General features: G+C 48.6%; 1 protein-coding gene across 4 annotated transcripts in view; it reads right to left on the minus strand.

Moving 5' to 3' along the window:
* Nucleotides 1-3,379: 3,379 nt before the first annotated feature.
* Nucleotides 3,380-17,617, minus strand: part of sgcd (sarcoglycan, delta (dystrophin-associated glycoprotein)) — a 58,289-nt gene continuing 44,051 nt past the window's right edge. For all 4 annotated transcript variants that reach the window (XM_037269389.1, XM_037269388.1, XM_037269391.1 and 1 more), the window contains 5 exons: nucleotides 17,166-17,253; nucleotides 16,598-16,717; nucleotides 9,164-9,236; nucleotides 7,026-7,149; nucleotides 3,380-5,292 (listed from right to left, as the gene is read on the minus strand). In XM_037269389.1, the coding sequence (XP_037125284.1) occupies nucleotides 5,104-5,292; nucleotides 7,026-7,149; nucleotides 9,164-9,236; nucleotides 16,598-16,717; nucleotides 17,166-17,253 (594 nt within the window). In that variant the 3' untranslated portion in view covers nucleotides 3,380-5,103. The remainder of the gene's footprint in view (nucleotides 5,293-7,025; nucleotides 7,150-9,163; nucleotides 9,237-16,597; nucleotides 16,718-17,165; nucleotides 17,254-17,617) is intronic.

Consider the following 17,617-nt stretch of genomic DNA (forward strand, 5'->3'; position numbering starts at 1 on the left):
TGTCATTTGTGAAACATCCCTGGTATTCCGACACCCCCCCATTCCCCAAAAGGTGTTGAGAAAAAATGTGTGCAGAATTGGACTAATATTTCCTGGAAATAGTTACCTCAAGAGTTGCATGAAATTATCAATTTTCTGGCGTTACGACCAACATGAACACGTATTAGCAAAGTTAGGGACTTGATATCGTTGACAAAGAAAAACATTTTTTATTTCTGAGTCTCTACTTCTTCCAAGTACTTTTTAGTCGTGAAGCTGCTTTCTTTTCTTTTTGGCTTTCCACCCATACTCCAAGTGTCCCTCTACTTAAGGACTGAGCAGGAGTACTTTTGCCAGGGCTGCTTCAATCTCTGCCAATGCAATAGGATTCATGCATAGGGTAACTGTCATTTCAAATAATTGCAGAGGTGCAAATCTAAAGGCCACTCACCCCCAACAATTAGCATATGAAGGCAAGCAGCTGAATTGATTTTGGGATTTGCAGTGCACAGCATCATTATGCAGCACTTGATGGAAAAAACACTTGACAGATGTTTGAAAATTGCTTAAGGACCATCCTAGTAAGGAGGGGAAACTTTAGGCTTACCTCACGTCCTTTGCATTTGGGTGTCAGCTTCATTCCCCATCTTGCTTCCATCCCTTGAAGCACAGAAACAATTTCAAAATCCGAACGAAATTTCACAGTAGGAGTCATTCCACGACAAGTAAAGGACCACTATTTTTAAAACTGGACCATTGATTTCATATTTACTGTCAAAATGGCGCTAGAAATGTGTCAAATCTTCGTTCTAAAAACAAGTTTTGCTATAAAACCCCAAACATGCTAATGCTAGCTCTGACGGCTAGCAGTGACCGAGTAGCATTGCGCCGCTAATGCTATTGGGTGTGTTCGGAAAGTGAAAGCAAATATAAGATGGCACTTTTTGTCCAACATTTTACACTACCGTGTTGACTTGTAAGTTACAAGTTGTAACTCTTGTTCCATTTTCAGCAAAACAACACAAAAGGAAGCTGAGAATCATGAGCTCTCGTCCGCATGCCCGTCTTCCCACCAAAGCGTGGCGTCGACAGGAGGGGAAGTCGGCCCGGCTCTGACACTGAACTCGACTCGAACCCGTTCATCCTTCCGACTGCGGCATCAAAGTGAGAATTTGGGGATTTTTTTTATTCCGAGGCTCCAAAATTAGAAGCCTCAAAGCAAAAGTCGCTCCTTTTCGTATTATTAGGATGACACTCCGCTACCTTCGTGAACCTTTACCTCTTCCGGTGAAGGCAGACTGACGGGAGACTTCCTCCAGTGCATTTGTTTATACCCTTCACACAAGACGTCAATTAGTTGCATCCCTGGCAGTTTTCTGCCTCAGTTTTGCCAGAGCTAAGCAGGTAATTAAAGGGCACTCAGCGGCACGCGCCGCCTCGGCCGGCCGCCGATCCCCTCCGCCGCGTGAGAGTGTGGATAAGAAGAAGAGGAAGAGAAGAAAAGAAAAAAGTCGGAGAAATCAAGTTCATTCTGAGCGTGCCGATGGCGGGCGTATTTGCATCGAGTGTGGAGAATTCACGCGAGCGCAATCTCGGTGGATGTCACGTGAAATGATAATATGTGTCATACTCGTTTCAAGAGCAACACTTTAACTTTCTTAAGGCTTACAAATTCAGAATGGTTGGGGGGGAAAAAACAATCGGCTACTGCTAACCAACACTGAAACAATGACAAAAACTTGATGACAAGACTGTTGAATTAAAATGAGTGAAATAAAGGTTTAAAAATCAGACTCCAACGTATTGAGAAAAATGAACCGAACAGACAACATCAGTGCTAATGCATGGTTATGACATCTGCAGCTCTGCTTACCTCTTGGCTTTGGGTACGGTTCTTACGTTAATTAGCCCGACTCTTAGAAACGTGTCCGAGAGCTCGCTCGGAAACACATTTGCCCAAATGGACGTGGAGCTGCTGGAGTCGGAGCTGGAATTGTTCACCCGCAAATCACACTCGCTAATGATTTTCCTGCTTGTTTCATTTCACACTTGATGCGTGGGCGGGCACTCCAGACACGCAGCTATTGCTTTACAAGACATCAAAAAGTCCATTTGCCTTCATATGTCCTCTTCGAAAGTGCCTCCAACAAGTGCGATACGGTTGTTTTGTTTGTGGCGCGCACCTTTCAAGGGCAATCAACGCAGCTGACAGCACTTGGGTGCAATGCCATTTCGGTTCGGAGGGGGGGGGCAAAAGGCCGGCGGGTGGCGTGCTAGCGGATTTTGGGAGGGAGTGATTTCACCGTGTGTGTCTACCTTCACTACCTTGGTCGCGCTGTGTCAAGTCAAATCATGGTCAGGGGAGCGGGAACGGGGCCATCCGACAAAGCATGGAAAAGTGGCCACCAAAAAAAGAGACACCGTCCACTCACACTCACTGTGGTCGAGTCTTGTTTTTCCTCTTTTTCATTTTTGACAGGCCCCCAGGATGGTTCCAATTGTCTTTTTAACTTTTAACTGGCATACATATGATTGAATTTAGAATTAGCCAAAGTTATGCGGTGCATTCTTTATCCTCTGCCTAGAATGATATTATTAATGCTGCACCCATGAGCTCATTTGAACTGACTAATAAGACATTTAGGATGCATTCATCCATCCTTGCACAAGGCCTGGCGTGTGAATACTTTTGGGGGTTACGGACGACAGTTGCAAGGTAAAAGCACCCGGCTGGCCCCCTCCCTCCCTCCCTCCCTCCCTCGTTTTTACCGCATGACCTCAGGACGGCAGTCCGAGCGAGAGAAAAAAAACACTGCGAGGGGAGCCCCCGAACGCTCGGCCAGACCATCAGAAAGTCCAACGAGTCTCCAGATGAGCACCGACGGCCATCCGCACGTGTAAACATCCCTCGCTTGCCGCATCGCATTTTATTTACGACGCCTTGGCCTTCTTTTGAAGCTAGCCCCCCCCCCTTCCATTTCCAGCATTCCTCCGAGATGACGTCCGCCGCCGGCTTGCTCGACAATGTCCGAGCGTATATGAGCCGCCGCCGCCGCCGCTGGGTCCTGACAGGTAAACTCCCCGGACGCCCGTTTGCCTCCGCCGGCCGGCCATTAATCCCACGCTTTGCTCGTGAAAGACTCGGCATGGAAGCTATTACGGAGGCAAGGAGAAAAGTGGGGGGGAGGAAAGAAAAGTGGAAAAACAAGTCCCCCTTGTAACTTTGAGGAAAGCAACAGTGAAAAGACACAAGTATTGGGACACTTGGCTTGAAGTCGTGTGGCATCTGTGGAGACAATAATAACAGGCATATATTCTTTATCCTCTACCAAAAACCACCAGTTTACCGAGTCGCTAAGATGTGACTGAGAAGACGTAAGAAATAAAGACATGACTCCAATGACCAGTGCGAGCATTCTGAACAATGCCTCTTTATTCTGGCACGTTTAAAAAAACAAACAAAGAAAAAAAACGTCCATGGTTGTCAAGTTATGGACTGAAGAATAAACCCAAAAAAACCAAGCCGATTTCAATCCAAGCGTCGCTTCCCTTCTTGGTCGTCTTTTGAGTTTGGGCAGAAAAACCAAACCAAAGGTCAAAAGTCAAAGTAGCACACATTTAACACTCAGCACGCACACACACACACACACACACAATTGTGAGAAACTGTGCACACGATTCAACTCAAAAGGCATAACACAGAGTGTACAAATTGAAAAAAGACCGCATTTCCTCAAATAGTGGCCAATTATTGATTGATTAGTAGCTCGTCAACTCCCTCTTCTTGGTGTTGAGCGATCGTTGCCTGATGATGATCTCAATGTGGCAAGCCGTAGCGGCTCTTGATTTATTTAACCTTTTGCGCATTATTTGAGGACATGAGATTTTGGGACATGATGAATTCCGGATGCTCGTTGCGTTGGGATGGCGGCAAAGTGGAGGCCATGTGGTGGTGATGATGATGATGATGTGCTTCTTTTTGCCACAAGTGTAAGGAAGGCACAGGCGCACTTCCTCCTTGTGCAAGAAACAAGAAGGGCTGACCACAGCTGGAGAACGCATCGCAGTCCAAACAATTGCCACCAAACTGGAGCTGAGATGGTGGCACGACGGAAAAGGGAAAACAAAACGGGGACATTTCGGCACGAGTCGCATATTTTGTCGGAACCGTGTCGCGTAATTCGCCAGGATGTTGGCTGGGCACACACAAATCCCTCACCGCAGGCTTTCGGGTTTTTTGGAGTAGTTTTCCTATTGACGTTTAATCCGTTTTTCGGTGACACATCCTCTGTCGCTTCCGCCGTTTGTCTCAGAGACAGTGAAAACTCGAGTGGGCTCTCGTAGTTTTACTACGCTGAAACCCCCCGACCTAGTTTCAAACCGAGGACACCTTTATATACCTGCCGCTTGTTTGGCTAAGAGCGCACGGGAGCGTGGGAAAATACGCAAATGCTTTCAAAATTTCAGCCCGCGCTCAACCTTCCAGCGTTTTGAACAAGGATAGCAACCTCATTTATCCACAAACTCGAAAGCATCTGGCAATGGGAACCTGAAATTGGAGCTTGTCGCTTTGAGAGAGCATCCAGCATTACAATGTGCTTGAATGCAAATGCTTTCTGTTTTTTTTTTAAACAATGTTTGAAAACTCAAGGGTAAGATTAAAAAAAACAACAACAACAACAACAACGTTAGCTTGACATTAGGGTGGCAGTCTAATACATCAGTGGTGTCGCAGTAAATCCTCAAAGTGACCAAAAAGCACAATTCCAAAGCCACGGGAGAGTGGGCGGGGCTCGGCCACCGGATCGGAGTCTCTCACCTGATCGGAGTCTCTCACCTCTCCGGCCGGGCTCATGTGACAAAACGTGTGTATGGCAGTTTAGGGTCACGCCATTTCAAAGCAATTATTCCTCTTGGATATTCCCAACAATCTGTCCGGAGGAGCAAGGAGGAACATAAAACAAACAAACACATTAGTTTCAGTTAGTCGAGCTGATTGAATTCCCGGAATATGACGTAATAAATACAGCGTCCAGAGGCTCCGCCCCCTGCCCCGCTTATTTCGAAAACTACGGATCAGGGCCTCCGTGATCAGTTCCCGTGCGAGTCCCCGTGTCTCTAATCCTAGAGGCAGACGTTGTTGCTGATTTGGCAGGTGGATCCGGTGCCGGCCTGGGAGAGGAAAAGTCTCCCGTTGGGGCAAACGCAAACCTCGTAGACCGTCTGCCTGGTGCCGGACGACGAGGCGCCGGCGGTGGACGCCTTGCCCTCCGGCAGACGCATCAGGCGGATGCGGCGGGCGTCCAGCGAGATCTGGAGGACCAGACGGAGAAGAGAACAAACGTCAGCGGCAAGGTTCAGCAGATCAATCAGCAGATTGGATGGTGGTAACACCCCTCAAAGTGGAGAAAAAAACTCAAATGGTTGGAAATTCACCTTGGCCCGGTCCTCACGCGTTCTCTCTTTTGGATGGCTACCTGGCTTTACTGTAATTGCTCTCCTAGCTTCCGGCCGCCCCCGCCGCTCGCTCGCTCGCTCCCTTGCTGTGTTTTACTGGGCCGCGCACAATCACTCCACCGGCTCGCTGGCCAAAGAAGTTGTTACGCAAACATATTTTTCATTTGAAACAAAGAGACTGTCCAAAGGGCGTGCTGTTGAATTCAATGTCTTCATTTTTTGGGTCACATTATAAATCGAACATACTGAACATTTCGAAGAAAAATGTATGGAAAGGAGGGGGGAAAAAAAGATGTTCCCATTTGAAAGACGTCGGCATGACATTGCAGGCCCGCTCGCGTTTGCATCATTCTTCCCCTTTCTCATTTCCACTCACTCGCTCCGAGCCAACATCGATTGCGGATTCCTGTGAGACTCGCGCCTCATACGCGAGAAGCAGCAAAAAAAAAAAAGACGGCTAAGGGTCTCGCTCCTGTCGCCCATTAAAAGTTAAAACGGCGCCTCGGAGCGGCACCGCGTGACCCGCGACGCCTGGGAAATGTCGCGCGACCTCCTCTCCTGACAAACGATCGGCTCGCGAGAGACGGATTGAGGCCGGCGGAGGTCGCCGCGTGGAGCTGCGAGCCAATCGGCCAATGGTCGTCGTTTGGACTCTCCGTCCCCGATACTATAAATGATTCCATTTTGTAATTTCCTTTTGTCCCTTATGTGTTGAAAAATGATCTTATGAAATATGACGTGTTAGGCAATCGTTTTTTTTTTTTTTGGGTAAGCGATTAATCATGAGTCCCGATCTTCCTTCCTTCCTTCCTTCCTTCCTTCCTTCCTTCCTTCCTTCCTTCCTTCCTTCCTTCCTTCCTTCCTTCCTTCCTTCCTTCCTTCCTTCCGCCTAACGTCCTCCCTCTGTCCCCTTTCTGTCTCTAACTTTGTGCTTCATGTACATTTTTGCCGCTCGCTCACTCATCTTCCACGCCGATCCGTTCCGCACATCAGCCAACGCTGATAAAAGGATTTCCCTGCCCGGCTCTGCGGCAGTGGCGTGATGTCAGATCTGTTTCACATCAGCCGAGGAGGATTAATGGAAGAGGGGGATAGGGGGCGGAGGCAAAAAAGTCTTTTCAAAAGTTAGTTGTGTACATTAAGACCTGCTGCTGCTGCTGCTGCTGCTGCTGCTGCTGCTGCTATGAGGAGGATGAAGGTGACCTTGACAATCACTTTGCTTGTTCCAATTTGAAGGAGGGACTAAATATGAAATAATATAAGCAAATATCATGCTTGCCTCATATTCACAATACTATTCTTTATCCTCTCCAAAAAACGGACTGGCCTGCAGTACAGGTGCTTTTGTCGTCACGATTGCATTATACTGCTCCCCGGTGGCCAAAAATGTGAAACATCGTTCTGGCAAAAAATGGGCCCCGGAGCGGATCGATGGTATTCCCATTCATTTCAATGGCGAAAGATAACTTGTGTTTTCACATACATGACCAAGAAAGCTGAGTCTGATATGAGTGTTAGTGGCTAGTGCAAAAAAATAAATCAAGTAAATCAAATGAAACCCGGGGGCTAATAACTCCAGTCATAGGCACCTCTCCGTCTTTGGACTCCAGTCGCAGCTCGTTCCTGCAGATGGCTTGGATGTCCCCGGCCTCGGCCAGGATCTGGATGCCTTTGGGGGCCTCCATGAGCAGGGAGCGGGTGGGAGACTCCAGCCTGGAGAGCAAAACACAAGCAAATGTCAATCTGGAAAGCAGTTGGAAAAGACCGCATTTCCACTATTGACGGCAGAGCTCCATCTTTGAGACTTACTACCTCCTCTTCCTTCACCTTCTTTGTCCGCTCGACCGCGTTCACAAAAGCCCCACGCGAGCGAGCGAGCGAGCGAGCAATCAGCCGCGGCCCAGATTGCCATTTAACCTGCCTTATATATTTAGAAGTGTTCACCAAGGACGGAGGATGCAAAGCAGAGAGGATGCAAAGAGGCGTCAAATTCGTATGGTGTCAGAGACGTACAATCATTTCTCCTCTTTCTTTTGCCGTGTCCCCGCGTGAGTGTGCGCCATCCGGCGTTATTAACCTTTGATTCCAGTTGCAGATATGAAGTGTCGAAAGGACGACGAAAGCTTATCGATCGCTGAGGGGAAATGAGATTGGAACGGCAAGGGGGATCATTTCATGTGCAAAGGAGGGTGCAGTATACTCACCGACAAAATGGCTCACAAATGAAACGTTTAAAGGTGAACCTCATTTGGACCTTTACGCAACTGCCGTTCAACCTTTTCAGTACATTGCTGCTCCCCAAAAATTCCCAACAGGTCACGACTGGCCCCATTGCTGAAAGCTCAGCGGCGCTAACGTTTAGCGAGTAGCGTATTTCTGAACGTTCCTTCGTCGGTATTCACGGCAGCGGCTTACGACGCGCTCGATCTCCTCTCTTGTTTTGCAAAGTGTGAGATTAAAGAGTGGTCGGCATTGGCAACACCGCAGAACTCCGCAGCACTCCGCAGCACTCCGCAGCACTCCGCTAATCGTTTTTGTTTTGTTTTCCTTGGCGTGGGCTAGCGTGAATGCTAATGGATCACGTTGAAGCGAGTGCAAGACAGCCTTGAAAAAGGATTTGTGTGTGTTTAATTAATCATTGAAATGAATGTGACTTAGATGAGGGCAGAGGTTATCCGATGAGATTTTAATTTGGAAAGCTGCGCAGCATGCTAATTTGACAGGAAGTTTTATTAAGATGTATTCATTAAGCACTATGTTAATACATGTCAAGTGAAAACAAAGTTTGAAAAAAAACAACAATAAAAATAGCTATTATGGAGAAAAGACTAATTGATGCAGAGGAGGCCGGACTAAAACATGGCAGCGACCTCATGCTAACAGTGCCGTACCGCTAACAGCCTTATGCTAATGTGTCGCCTAGAATAAATTAAAAAAAAAAGTGGAGAAAAGACTAATTGATGCAGAGGAGGTGGGACTAAAACACGGCAGCAGCCTTATGCTAACAGTGCCGTACCGCTAACAGCCTTGGGCTAATGTGTCGCCTAGTATAAAAAAAAAAAAAGAAGTGGTCTCAGAGACAGACACCAGGTTAAGATTTGGAGCTGCTTTGCTCCTCCCGGCATCCATGCGAACGGATTGCGTTCCAATCTGGAGGTTGCACAGTCGCGTAATTGGACTCGGAAAGTGCACTTGATGACTTTGAAGCCCTGCCGCCGGAGTTTCACTTTGAGCATCCTTCTGTTTTGTTGAAGGCTGCGGACAATAAATCTCCCGTCCATAAGGCAGCAGCACTTCAGGGACGATCATCATTACAGGTTGGAGTATTTTATTTTTTTTTGTGGCAAGAGTCCCTCAAAGGCCAGCCACGTATGTGACGCTAACCAAACAGAAGAGAAAAAAAACGTTTTTCATTGCCTCTCGGCCGCCGCCGCCGCCGCACTTGTCACTTATGGCCTCATAAATATTGCCTTTTATCTTGAGCTCGGGATTGGCATCCATCAACGCACGCACGAACGCGCGCCCGGCCGGCCGGGCACAGCTGACTTTTCAATTCATGGCTTTGACAAGCGTTCAATACTGACTGTCACCATCCCAACGGCTACTAATGATCCCCAAGGACAATACGACGAGTGCGTCTTGTTCTAAAGTAGTTACAAAGAGACTACTTCCACTCACCACATGAGGTCAAGTGAATGAGTGAGAAACGTAAGCGACAGTAACTCACCGCAACTCCTTGAAAGGCTCGGCCCGGACGTGCGGCGTCTCCACCGACTTGCTGAACACGGCTCCCTGGGCGCCTGGAACAAAATGGGGATTGAATATGAAAAACCATTGTCATGTATCACCTCGACTGTAAACATGAATTCATCAGATGGGAATTAAAACAATCCAAATCCCCAAAAGAAATCAATTGCAACGACTCAATCGTTGAATCTGCTTTCAACTTTGTGACTCGCTGCATGGAAGCTGATGAAAGCGCGGGAAGACTCCACGCGTATACACAGGTGGATATATTGATAAAACCGGTTCGACGTTTAACTGGAGCACAGCTGCATAAAAGGGAAGATATTTTAGTTGCCTTAAAGTGTGTTGGAAATAGGAGAAAAAACAATCACACATCCACGTAAGTAAGAGCTTTTATCTCAGCCCGCTCAACCTGTCAGCCAAAAGTAGTGCTTTGTATTCAAAGTGGCGCTTTTGACAGACACAATCAAAGCAGCCGTATGCTTTTCATTCCAACAGATGGTTACGAAGCTGATGAAATGTTAGCGGGACGCGCGCGCGCGCGCGTACGACGCGCTTTAACGATCATTGCCGTCACTTGCCAAAGGACTTTCGTCAGCGCGGCCTTTTGCGTGAAAAGCCAACAAGTGTTGTTGCTACTTTTGTGTGTAATGTGGACATGAAGCGCGCAGGCGAGCGTGGCCAAACAGACGCCGGCGGCGGCTGGCGGGAAACTCAAGGCCTTGGAAAAGTCGCTCGCTGCTCTTGACATCATTTGCTGTCGGAATCTCAATCCGACCGCTGCTTTTTATTTCTATCCCTGCCGCTGACATAATTCCGTGAAGCGATTTCTTGCTGCCATGGTAGCGCCCACGCGTTTGCGGGTCAGGTGAGGAGAACAAATGACGCTATTAAATAGGAATGCAATCGCGTGTGTTAATATAGGGCAGCTAAACATCATCAGTCCTGGCCTGAAGTAGCTCAACAATGATGAAACGCAGCGTGGAGAGAAAAAAAAATCATTCTGGCGATGGCTGATGCGGCGCTTCCATCCGCAACAAGATGGCCGCAGCATCTTGTACCGCTGTTAACAATCACTGTCTCGGACGAGCGTTTTTGGCGACAAGCCATCGCTTTTGGGCAGTTAAGCGCGTCAGCTTCAATCCTTGCGTCAATATCACCAAAAACAAGCAGCCACAGGAATATGCAGGGACGCCATGCTAAGCGTTAACGCTAGCTGGAAAGCAGCCGTTTGCTTTTGTGGTTCTGACGTGTAGGAGCAACACAGGAAGTGGAAATCCAAACTAATGTCAAGTCTTCAGTTACTTGAATACGAAAGCTCCACTCAATTCTTGTGGCGGAAAGTCGACTTTGATGGAAGTTTGATCTTGACAATTTGCACTGGCAACTCTTCTCATCTGATTTGCTGGCTGTGCTTTGCGTGCGCTGGCTGCAGTTAGTTTTGAATCGTTTTTAGGATTGCAGTCAGTCAGCCCAGAGGTGAGGCCCCGAGACCTTTGTCGCTGAGCGACTTTGCCACTTTTCTCTTTGCCTTTTTAGGGGCCTTAGCGTGCCTGAAAACATCTCCCCAGCGGCTATCCTTGTAAAATGCTTGGAAATTCTATCTGCGGAAAGTCCGAAAGAAATGAAATCGAGAGTGTTGTGCTCGTCTCAACGGGATGTCTCGCGTGTGAAACGGAGGAGGAAGGCAGCCATTTCGGTTTGGGGCGGCCATTTTGGTTTGGGGCAGCCAGCCAATTGCAAGCGCTCTTACTTGGCAGAATTTGCCCGAAGGGTAAAGCGGGTAGCCCGACATTTCGAAGCCTAATGTGGCATCAAATGTTTCCTGATTATTTTGGTTTCACCTTGAAGCGGTTTGAGACAACCCAGAAGGGAGGGCCGCCACCCAATAGAAATCATTTAATATTCTCGCTCGCATCACTCGGCGACAGCAGCGCGTTGACTGCAAGTGAAAATATGTCTTGTAAGAACATTGTCTCCTTTCTTGTCTGTGTCGACAAGTTCTCTCTCTCTCTCTCTCTCTCTCTCTCTCTCTCTCACTCCCTCTCTCACTCCAAACAACCGACACAATGCGACAGCGAGTGAGTGAACGTCAAATCGCGACAATGCGAGACTTTGCTGTACAGTCCACAGTGAAAATGTCATTTTTTTAGCGTCACTTGTTGCAGGGCAGATTTGACAGGGCTCCATCGAAATGGAACATTTGCCCTCGCGAGTCACTCGGAAATCAAATGCGTCCCGTGTTTTTGAGAATGTTGTCGCTCCGCTCTCTACTGTAAATGAAAGACATATGGAGAAGAAAAACAACCCGGTGCTCAAGCCTAAAAGCGACAGAAGCTTCACTTTCTCCTTTGGACTTGGCGGCGCCGCTTAATTGGGAAGAGTGATAGCGAATGGGACGTCTGCAAAAACGAGGCCTGGCGGGGTCGTCGACTTGAAAGCGCCGCTGAAGGCTGATTAGCAAGCGTGTGTGCGTGCATGCGTGCGTGCGTGCGTGCGTGCCTGTTTAAACTCATTCGAATTCAGTCGCTCTCTCTCTCTCTCTCAAAAATAACATTGGCAAAATCGTTTGGGGAAAGCAACTTCTTAGACGTGTCGGCTCCATAACAAACCCACGCACATTGAAACTATTTTTTGTCATCTGTCCTGCAACACGCACTGGCTGTCGAGGTTGGTGGGCGATCGAGACAAAAAAAAAGGCTCCAAGACCAAATCCATCGAGTTCTTTTCAAAGCCATTGCGTATCGCAGAGGGGGAAAAACAGGTTAATAACCATTGGATGTTTCTTTCTTTCTTTCTTTCTTTCTTTCTTTCTTTCAAGCACAGATAAAAAATACACAAAAAAGTAATATCTTCACAAAGCCCAATAATTGCCAATGAAGCACTTGGCTTGTTCACGTCCAGATGGCTGAATCCAGGAAGTGGATGTATTTTGCCGCTAGATTGATAACCTGACCAAGCATCTGTTCTCCTAAAAACATTTCTGTGAAAGACATTTCTCGGACCATTAAGATCACATCTAAGCTCCACCGACCGGGTTGTCAAAAGATTTCTTTCAAACACGCCTTTCCTGGCGCCGTTTAGGAGTTGTCACGGCAACTCCACCGGCTCAAACGTCAGCCGTTGCCCAATCTGCTTTGACCAGTCTTGACGTAAAGCATAAACAAAACCAAAATAAATCCAGCTGTCTGGATCTGCTAGGAATGAAGCTGCCGCAAGGAAAGGTGCGAATGGAAATTCACAGAAGCAAACACGTCACGTCTTTGGCGATTGATGCTGCCTAGTCAAAATGTTCCATTTCTTTTCAAAAATAAGAAGCCAATCAGTTTGGCGGCCCTCCAAATATAAAACGTCAAATGTAGTTTGTCTGCGATTAAAAGCCACCTGGTTTGACGGCGGGACTAACGTGTCGTCATCTAACCGGCCGCTAAACCACATCGTTAACGTCGGTCGGTCGGTCGGTCGGTCCGAAGGGAACGCCGCCGACGGGCGAAAAGCGCATCGTCTGCATCAAACGGCGCATCGTCTGCATCAAACGGCCCCCCCGTTTGCTCATCAGCGTTCCACATTTCAGAGACCAAATATTGCCACGTGGCTGTGACGTTTCTTCACGCCGACAATGCGGCTTTTCTTAACGGGTTGCAGGCAGCTCCTGCGTGCCAAAGTCCATTCCGTCCCCGAGTTGAAAAAGCGGCCCAATGGACGGGAAATTGGCGGCATCCATCTGGCACTCGGCTTTACCCGCTTCCAATTGCCATGGGAAAAAAAAAGAAAAAATGACATCAATCCGTGAGGGGAGCCGCAGCACGGAACGACGTATGGCTCGGAATGTTCCGCTGACTCGGCACTTTTTACAAAAACTAGCCTCCGTATTCTTTCTTTGCCCGGATGGTGACTGCAATATTTAAGATATGAGCCCTCCCGGTTGGCGTATTGCACATTAGCCAGAAAGATACAATTAGCAGACCTGACCACTTTTGATGGACCTTTGTAATTGCTTTCATAAAAATATGAGCAAAAACAAAAATCGACTACAGGTGCAGATAGTGAAGTGCGTCGACTACAGGTGCAGATAGTGAAGTGCGACACGGCGGTAATAATGATCCTTTTGCGCTGACGTTTGCGAATTTCCGCCTCGATCAATTCTCCATCTGAGTAATCACGCGCTTTCCATGATGTGTTTCAAAAGCAACGTGGCTTTCACCGGCTCAGGCTGGCAAGCGGGGAAACGGGGCCGCTCGCGGAACAAAAACATGCCGGCTGTAATTAGAACAGTCATTTGTTTTTGTGTAAGCAAAGCACTTTTGATTTCAAATCTTATTTCACCCATGAATGAGTTACCTTGGAGCTCAATTGGATGCAAAGGCAGATTTTTTGGGCTTTTAAATCCGACGCTTTTGTCGATCCCATTAATGACTACAGTGGTGTAAACATCATCGCTAGGCACCACGACTAAATTGCTTGGAGTCACAACGCAAGGTATGGCGAGCAAATCAGGAGCTAGGGGACAATTGCAATTTGTCGCTGTGACACGCGTGCACTCGCAGCAGACAACGAGGAACATCGGATCTCCCGACTGCGAGGCCCACGTGCTGCCCACTACCCCCCCATTAAAGGACATCTGGTGCCTCTCAAGCCGCCCCGCTAACGCCGGCTTCCCTTCCCTAGCCGCGCGCAGACGACTTTGAAAGTCACCTTGGAGATCCGTCAGTAATGACGCTGTCACGATGATGCCGCCGGGCCGGATGCTGTAATGACACGAGCGCTAAAGTGCGCTCGACTCCTCCCGATTGATGGAAGATGAGGGAGGACACAGCATTGCAGCGCGGGACCGCGGGTGCTCAAACGAGAGTACGCCAGCCGTCGCTTGGGGGGGGGTCCCCAAAGTCGTTGAGCGGAAATGATGTTACGTGCTAATGAAATGTACATATTAAAGCCATCCTTCCTCCCGATATGCCTTTCGGCCCAGAATATGACAATGGCTTTGACAGCCACTACGTCAGAGTCTTGCAATGTTTAGCCGACCGAGTAGAGTAGAAGGCAACGGACGTTCTCGGCCACCGGGAATCTGTCTGGCGTCGGCCACGCGCTCCAGATGACGGCGGGAAATGCGGAGCTCCGCCGCCACCCACCGCGCGCTAACTCGGCTGTCTTTGATCGTCTCATTACAGCTTAACGGCGTCCACTCGGCAGGAAGGACAGCGGCGAATAAAAGCCGCGCGGCGGAGCCTTGACGGATGGCCGATATAAAAGTGAAGACACCTCATCTCCGTCAACTTATAACACGATCGCGCCGGCTGTCGACGAACAAGGTGGCCTCGCGCTACCAAATCGAAAAAATAACCCGCCCCCACTAAAAAGGTTTTAAAAGATCCACTCGTCGAAATGAAACGCCTCAACGCAGTCCTTGGCACAAAGCTGCCACAAGATGGCGGCAAATCACGACTTCTCAGCAAAACAACAGTTCTCAAAACCAGGTGTCATCTCACTTGAAAAACAAAAGAATATTTTGCATTGATTGTTAAAGTTTGGATTCAGTCATGTATTTGTAACGTTTCGCTGTCTTGTTCTGATGTCACATCATGCTTGTCTGGTGGTGAATTCTGGCCGCAGCGCATCATTGATGGTGGCCTTCGCCAAGCAAGTCGCTGTGATCACGTGACGAGAAAAAGAAAAAACACGCCACACTCATCATCAGCCTGGCCTCCATTTGCCTTGCGGCGGGGGCGGGAAGGCAACGATCACACGAGCTGATAACTGAACTGATATCTGATATCAAGCTGACTCCTGACAGACTCCTGACAGGCGGGGGGAGCGTGACTCAATGGGACATAAACGCAGGGGGGGTTGAAAGGAGGCTAATTGTAATTGCCCGAGTGGAGCCCACGGGATGATGGCAAGCCAGATTTCCTGATTTTCAGCCTGGGTGGGCTTTCAGGATCCTGCCAGCCGCATTGTCCTTTTGAGTGGATCACTTTTTCCACATCGCTTCTTCGCTTGGCAACCAATGAATGAATTTCTTTGAGGCCGTCCACAGTCGAGGCCGAACGAAGCGAGTCGTCGTTTGGATGGGATGGAAGCCCGTTTGTCAGGTAAATCAAGCCCTTCACGCGCTCCACTCTTGGCATCAAGGTGACTCTGAACTTTGAACACATCCGCCGGCTGGCCATCCACGTGACGCCACCGGCGCTGCTTACTTTTCCGGCCGGGGAAGCTCTTGGACTAAATGGACTTAAGGACGACTGGCTAAGGGCTTCTGAAAGCTTTCGTGCCCTGCCTAGCCGGTGCTTGGGTTCAGCGTGCTACCCGAAAAGCGGTCGGTTACCTTGGCAGATTCAAAAAGCTGTCTTGAATTTTAGGCACTCATTTGTATATAGTAGATATATGAATTCTCGGAAGCCAAAAAGATGTATTTCCAAGTATCTGGTGTGAAAGATTGCGCCAGCTGCAATCTATTTCCTTATTTAAAGGTCCATGCATCGTTAATGTACCTTATTTACACCTTATTTCACGGTCTATGCCGAAGATCTCTCGACTGCGGTCCAACGCCCTTCAGGGGGTGCGCCAAATTGAAAATAATGGCGCTCTGGTAGGCAGCGCGCTGGATAAAGTAGTGAGCACGTCCGCCCAAAAAACATACTTCTCATCGTTGTTTATCTCGTCAGAGAGTAGGCCTCTCTGACAAATCCAGTCCCGGTTGTCACGACAACAAGGGCAGGACCTCACCCTCAAAGACCAGCTGACTCCAGCGAAGCTAAAAGGAGAGCGTGACCCAAAAAAAAAAAGCCTGACGCGGACACGTTCCCAAGACACCTGGGAGCTGTTCTTCTTTAAAAAATGCATAAGTCTCCTTTAACAAAAAGCACGGCACGGACGGACGGCGAGATTTAAAAGTGGAACAATGCGACGTCCGTCCAATTATCCGCGCCTCCATCTCCTCCGTGCCATCTGTGGCTCGCCGGCACTTTCCAGCAGGCTGACGCTAATCAAAGATGACGGCAAAGGATGTTAAGTGCATGTAGATGAGTGGCCAGAGTAATCGCTCCCATCTGTAAAAGCAAGGAGCAAATTGTCTGCGAGGGGATTCCTTGGCGCTTGTTTTGTTTTTTTCGCAAGATACATTTGGACTCAAAAATGAGCGCAACGCGGCGGCTTAAGGATCACCGTGACTGATGGGGATTTTTTTGGCGGCAAAAGATTCCGCGGTGTCGTCGCTACCTGGGCTGTCAGTTGGGCTGACTTGATCCACTTCTTAATACCTCACAACATCACGCCAATGCGATTATAGAGGCAGCGTGTAGCGTGAGAGGCAGAAAGAAATTTGATTGGACATAAAAACCCCAAACTCTGAAACGTTTGTCTCCATCAGCATTTTGTCCAAAAGGTTCACATTCCCAAGAGCCGAAGCACTCACCCATCACCCGGAGCCTCTCGGCGCCCACCACCACCTCCTGCTCGTCGGCCGAGAAGAGGAGTTTGCCGGATGTGGATTTGACCTCAAACATCTTGCCTCGCGCTTTGAACCCACCGGATCCTAGAAAATGTGACCAAGTTCCGAAGTCAATGACTTGAATAACAATTCAAATTTGCCCAATGAAAATGAAGCCAAATGGAAAATGACCCCACGGTTGGCGCAGTGTTAGCAATCTGCTGTTCACGTCATTTTGGGTGAGCCTTCGCACTTTGGAGGGAGGGAGGGAGGGAGGGAGGGAGGGAGGGAGGGAGGGAGCGAGCGCCCCGGCCGCTGCTCAAATACGAGAAGAAATAGACTGCGAGCAGTCAGACGACCCCCAAAACAAAGAAGTCGCCGAAAAGGACGGCTGATGGACACCGGCGATTGATTCTGTCGCTCTCCATTTGGAAAGGAAACGGGGGCGGGCGCCGCTCACGTCCCTTTTGCGTGTCAGCAGCGGCAAAGACGCTGGCTGGTTTGCTCCGAGTGATTTGTATTGGTCGCCAGGCTGCCAGGCTCCATTAGGTACCTGTTACGAGTTGCGTGAGCAGCTGGTTGTTGCTGTTGACGATGTTGACCGATACGTTTCGGGACGACTGCAGGTACAGGGGGCGACCCTGCGGATGGACAAACAAACAGCAAAAGCTTTTCCTTTCATTCATTCATTTCAGAAAAGACCAACAAACAAAAAAACAAGGATTGGGCCACCAAGTTGAATCATAGTTTCATCTCCAACATTTCTCCGCAAAAATAGGGCATCGCACGTGGCGTCCCCCAAGGGTCAATTCTTAGCCCACAATCAACTTTGCTTGTTATATGGGCGGGTTGATCTTTTTTGGTGTCTAAATATAAAACGGTTGGTTTGCGAGCGCCACACAACACCTTCAAAAGTGTTTATTACTTAGTTGTGGGAGGATACCAAAACAAAAATCAAACGGTATCTCAGTTTCACCAATTATATCGTGAGGTGGATCGGCGATG

This window comes from Syngnathus acus, chromosome 14, assembly GCF_901709675.1.
Source record: "Syngnathus acus chromosome 14, fSynAcu1.2, whole genome shotgun sequence".
Lineage (NCBI taxonomy): Eukaryota > Metazoa > Chordata > Actinopteri > Syngnathiformes > Syngnathidae > Syngnathus > Syngnathus acus.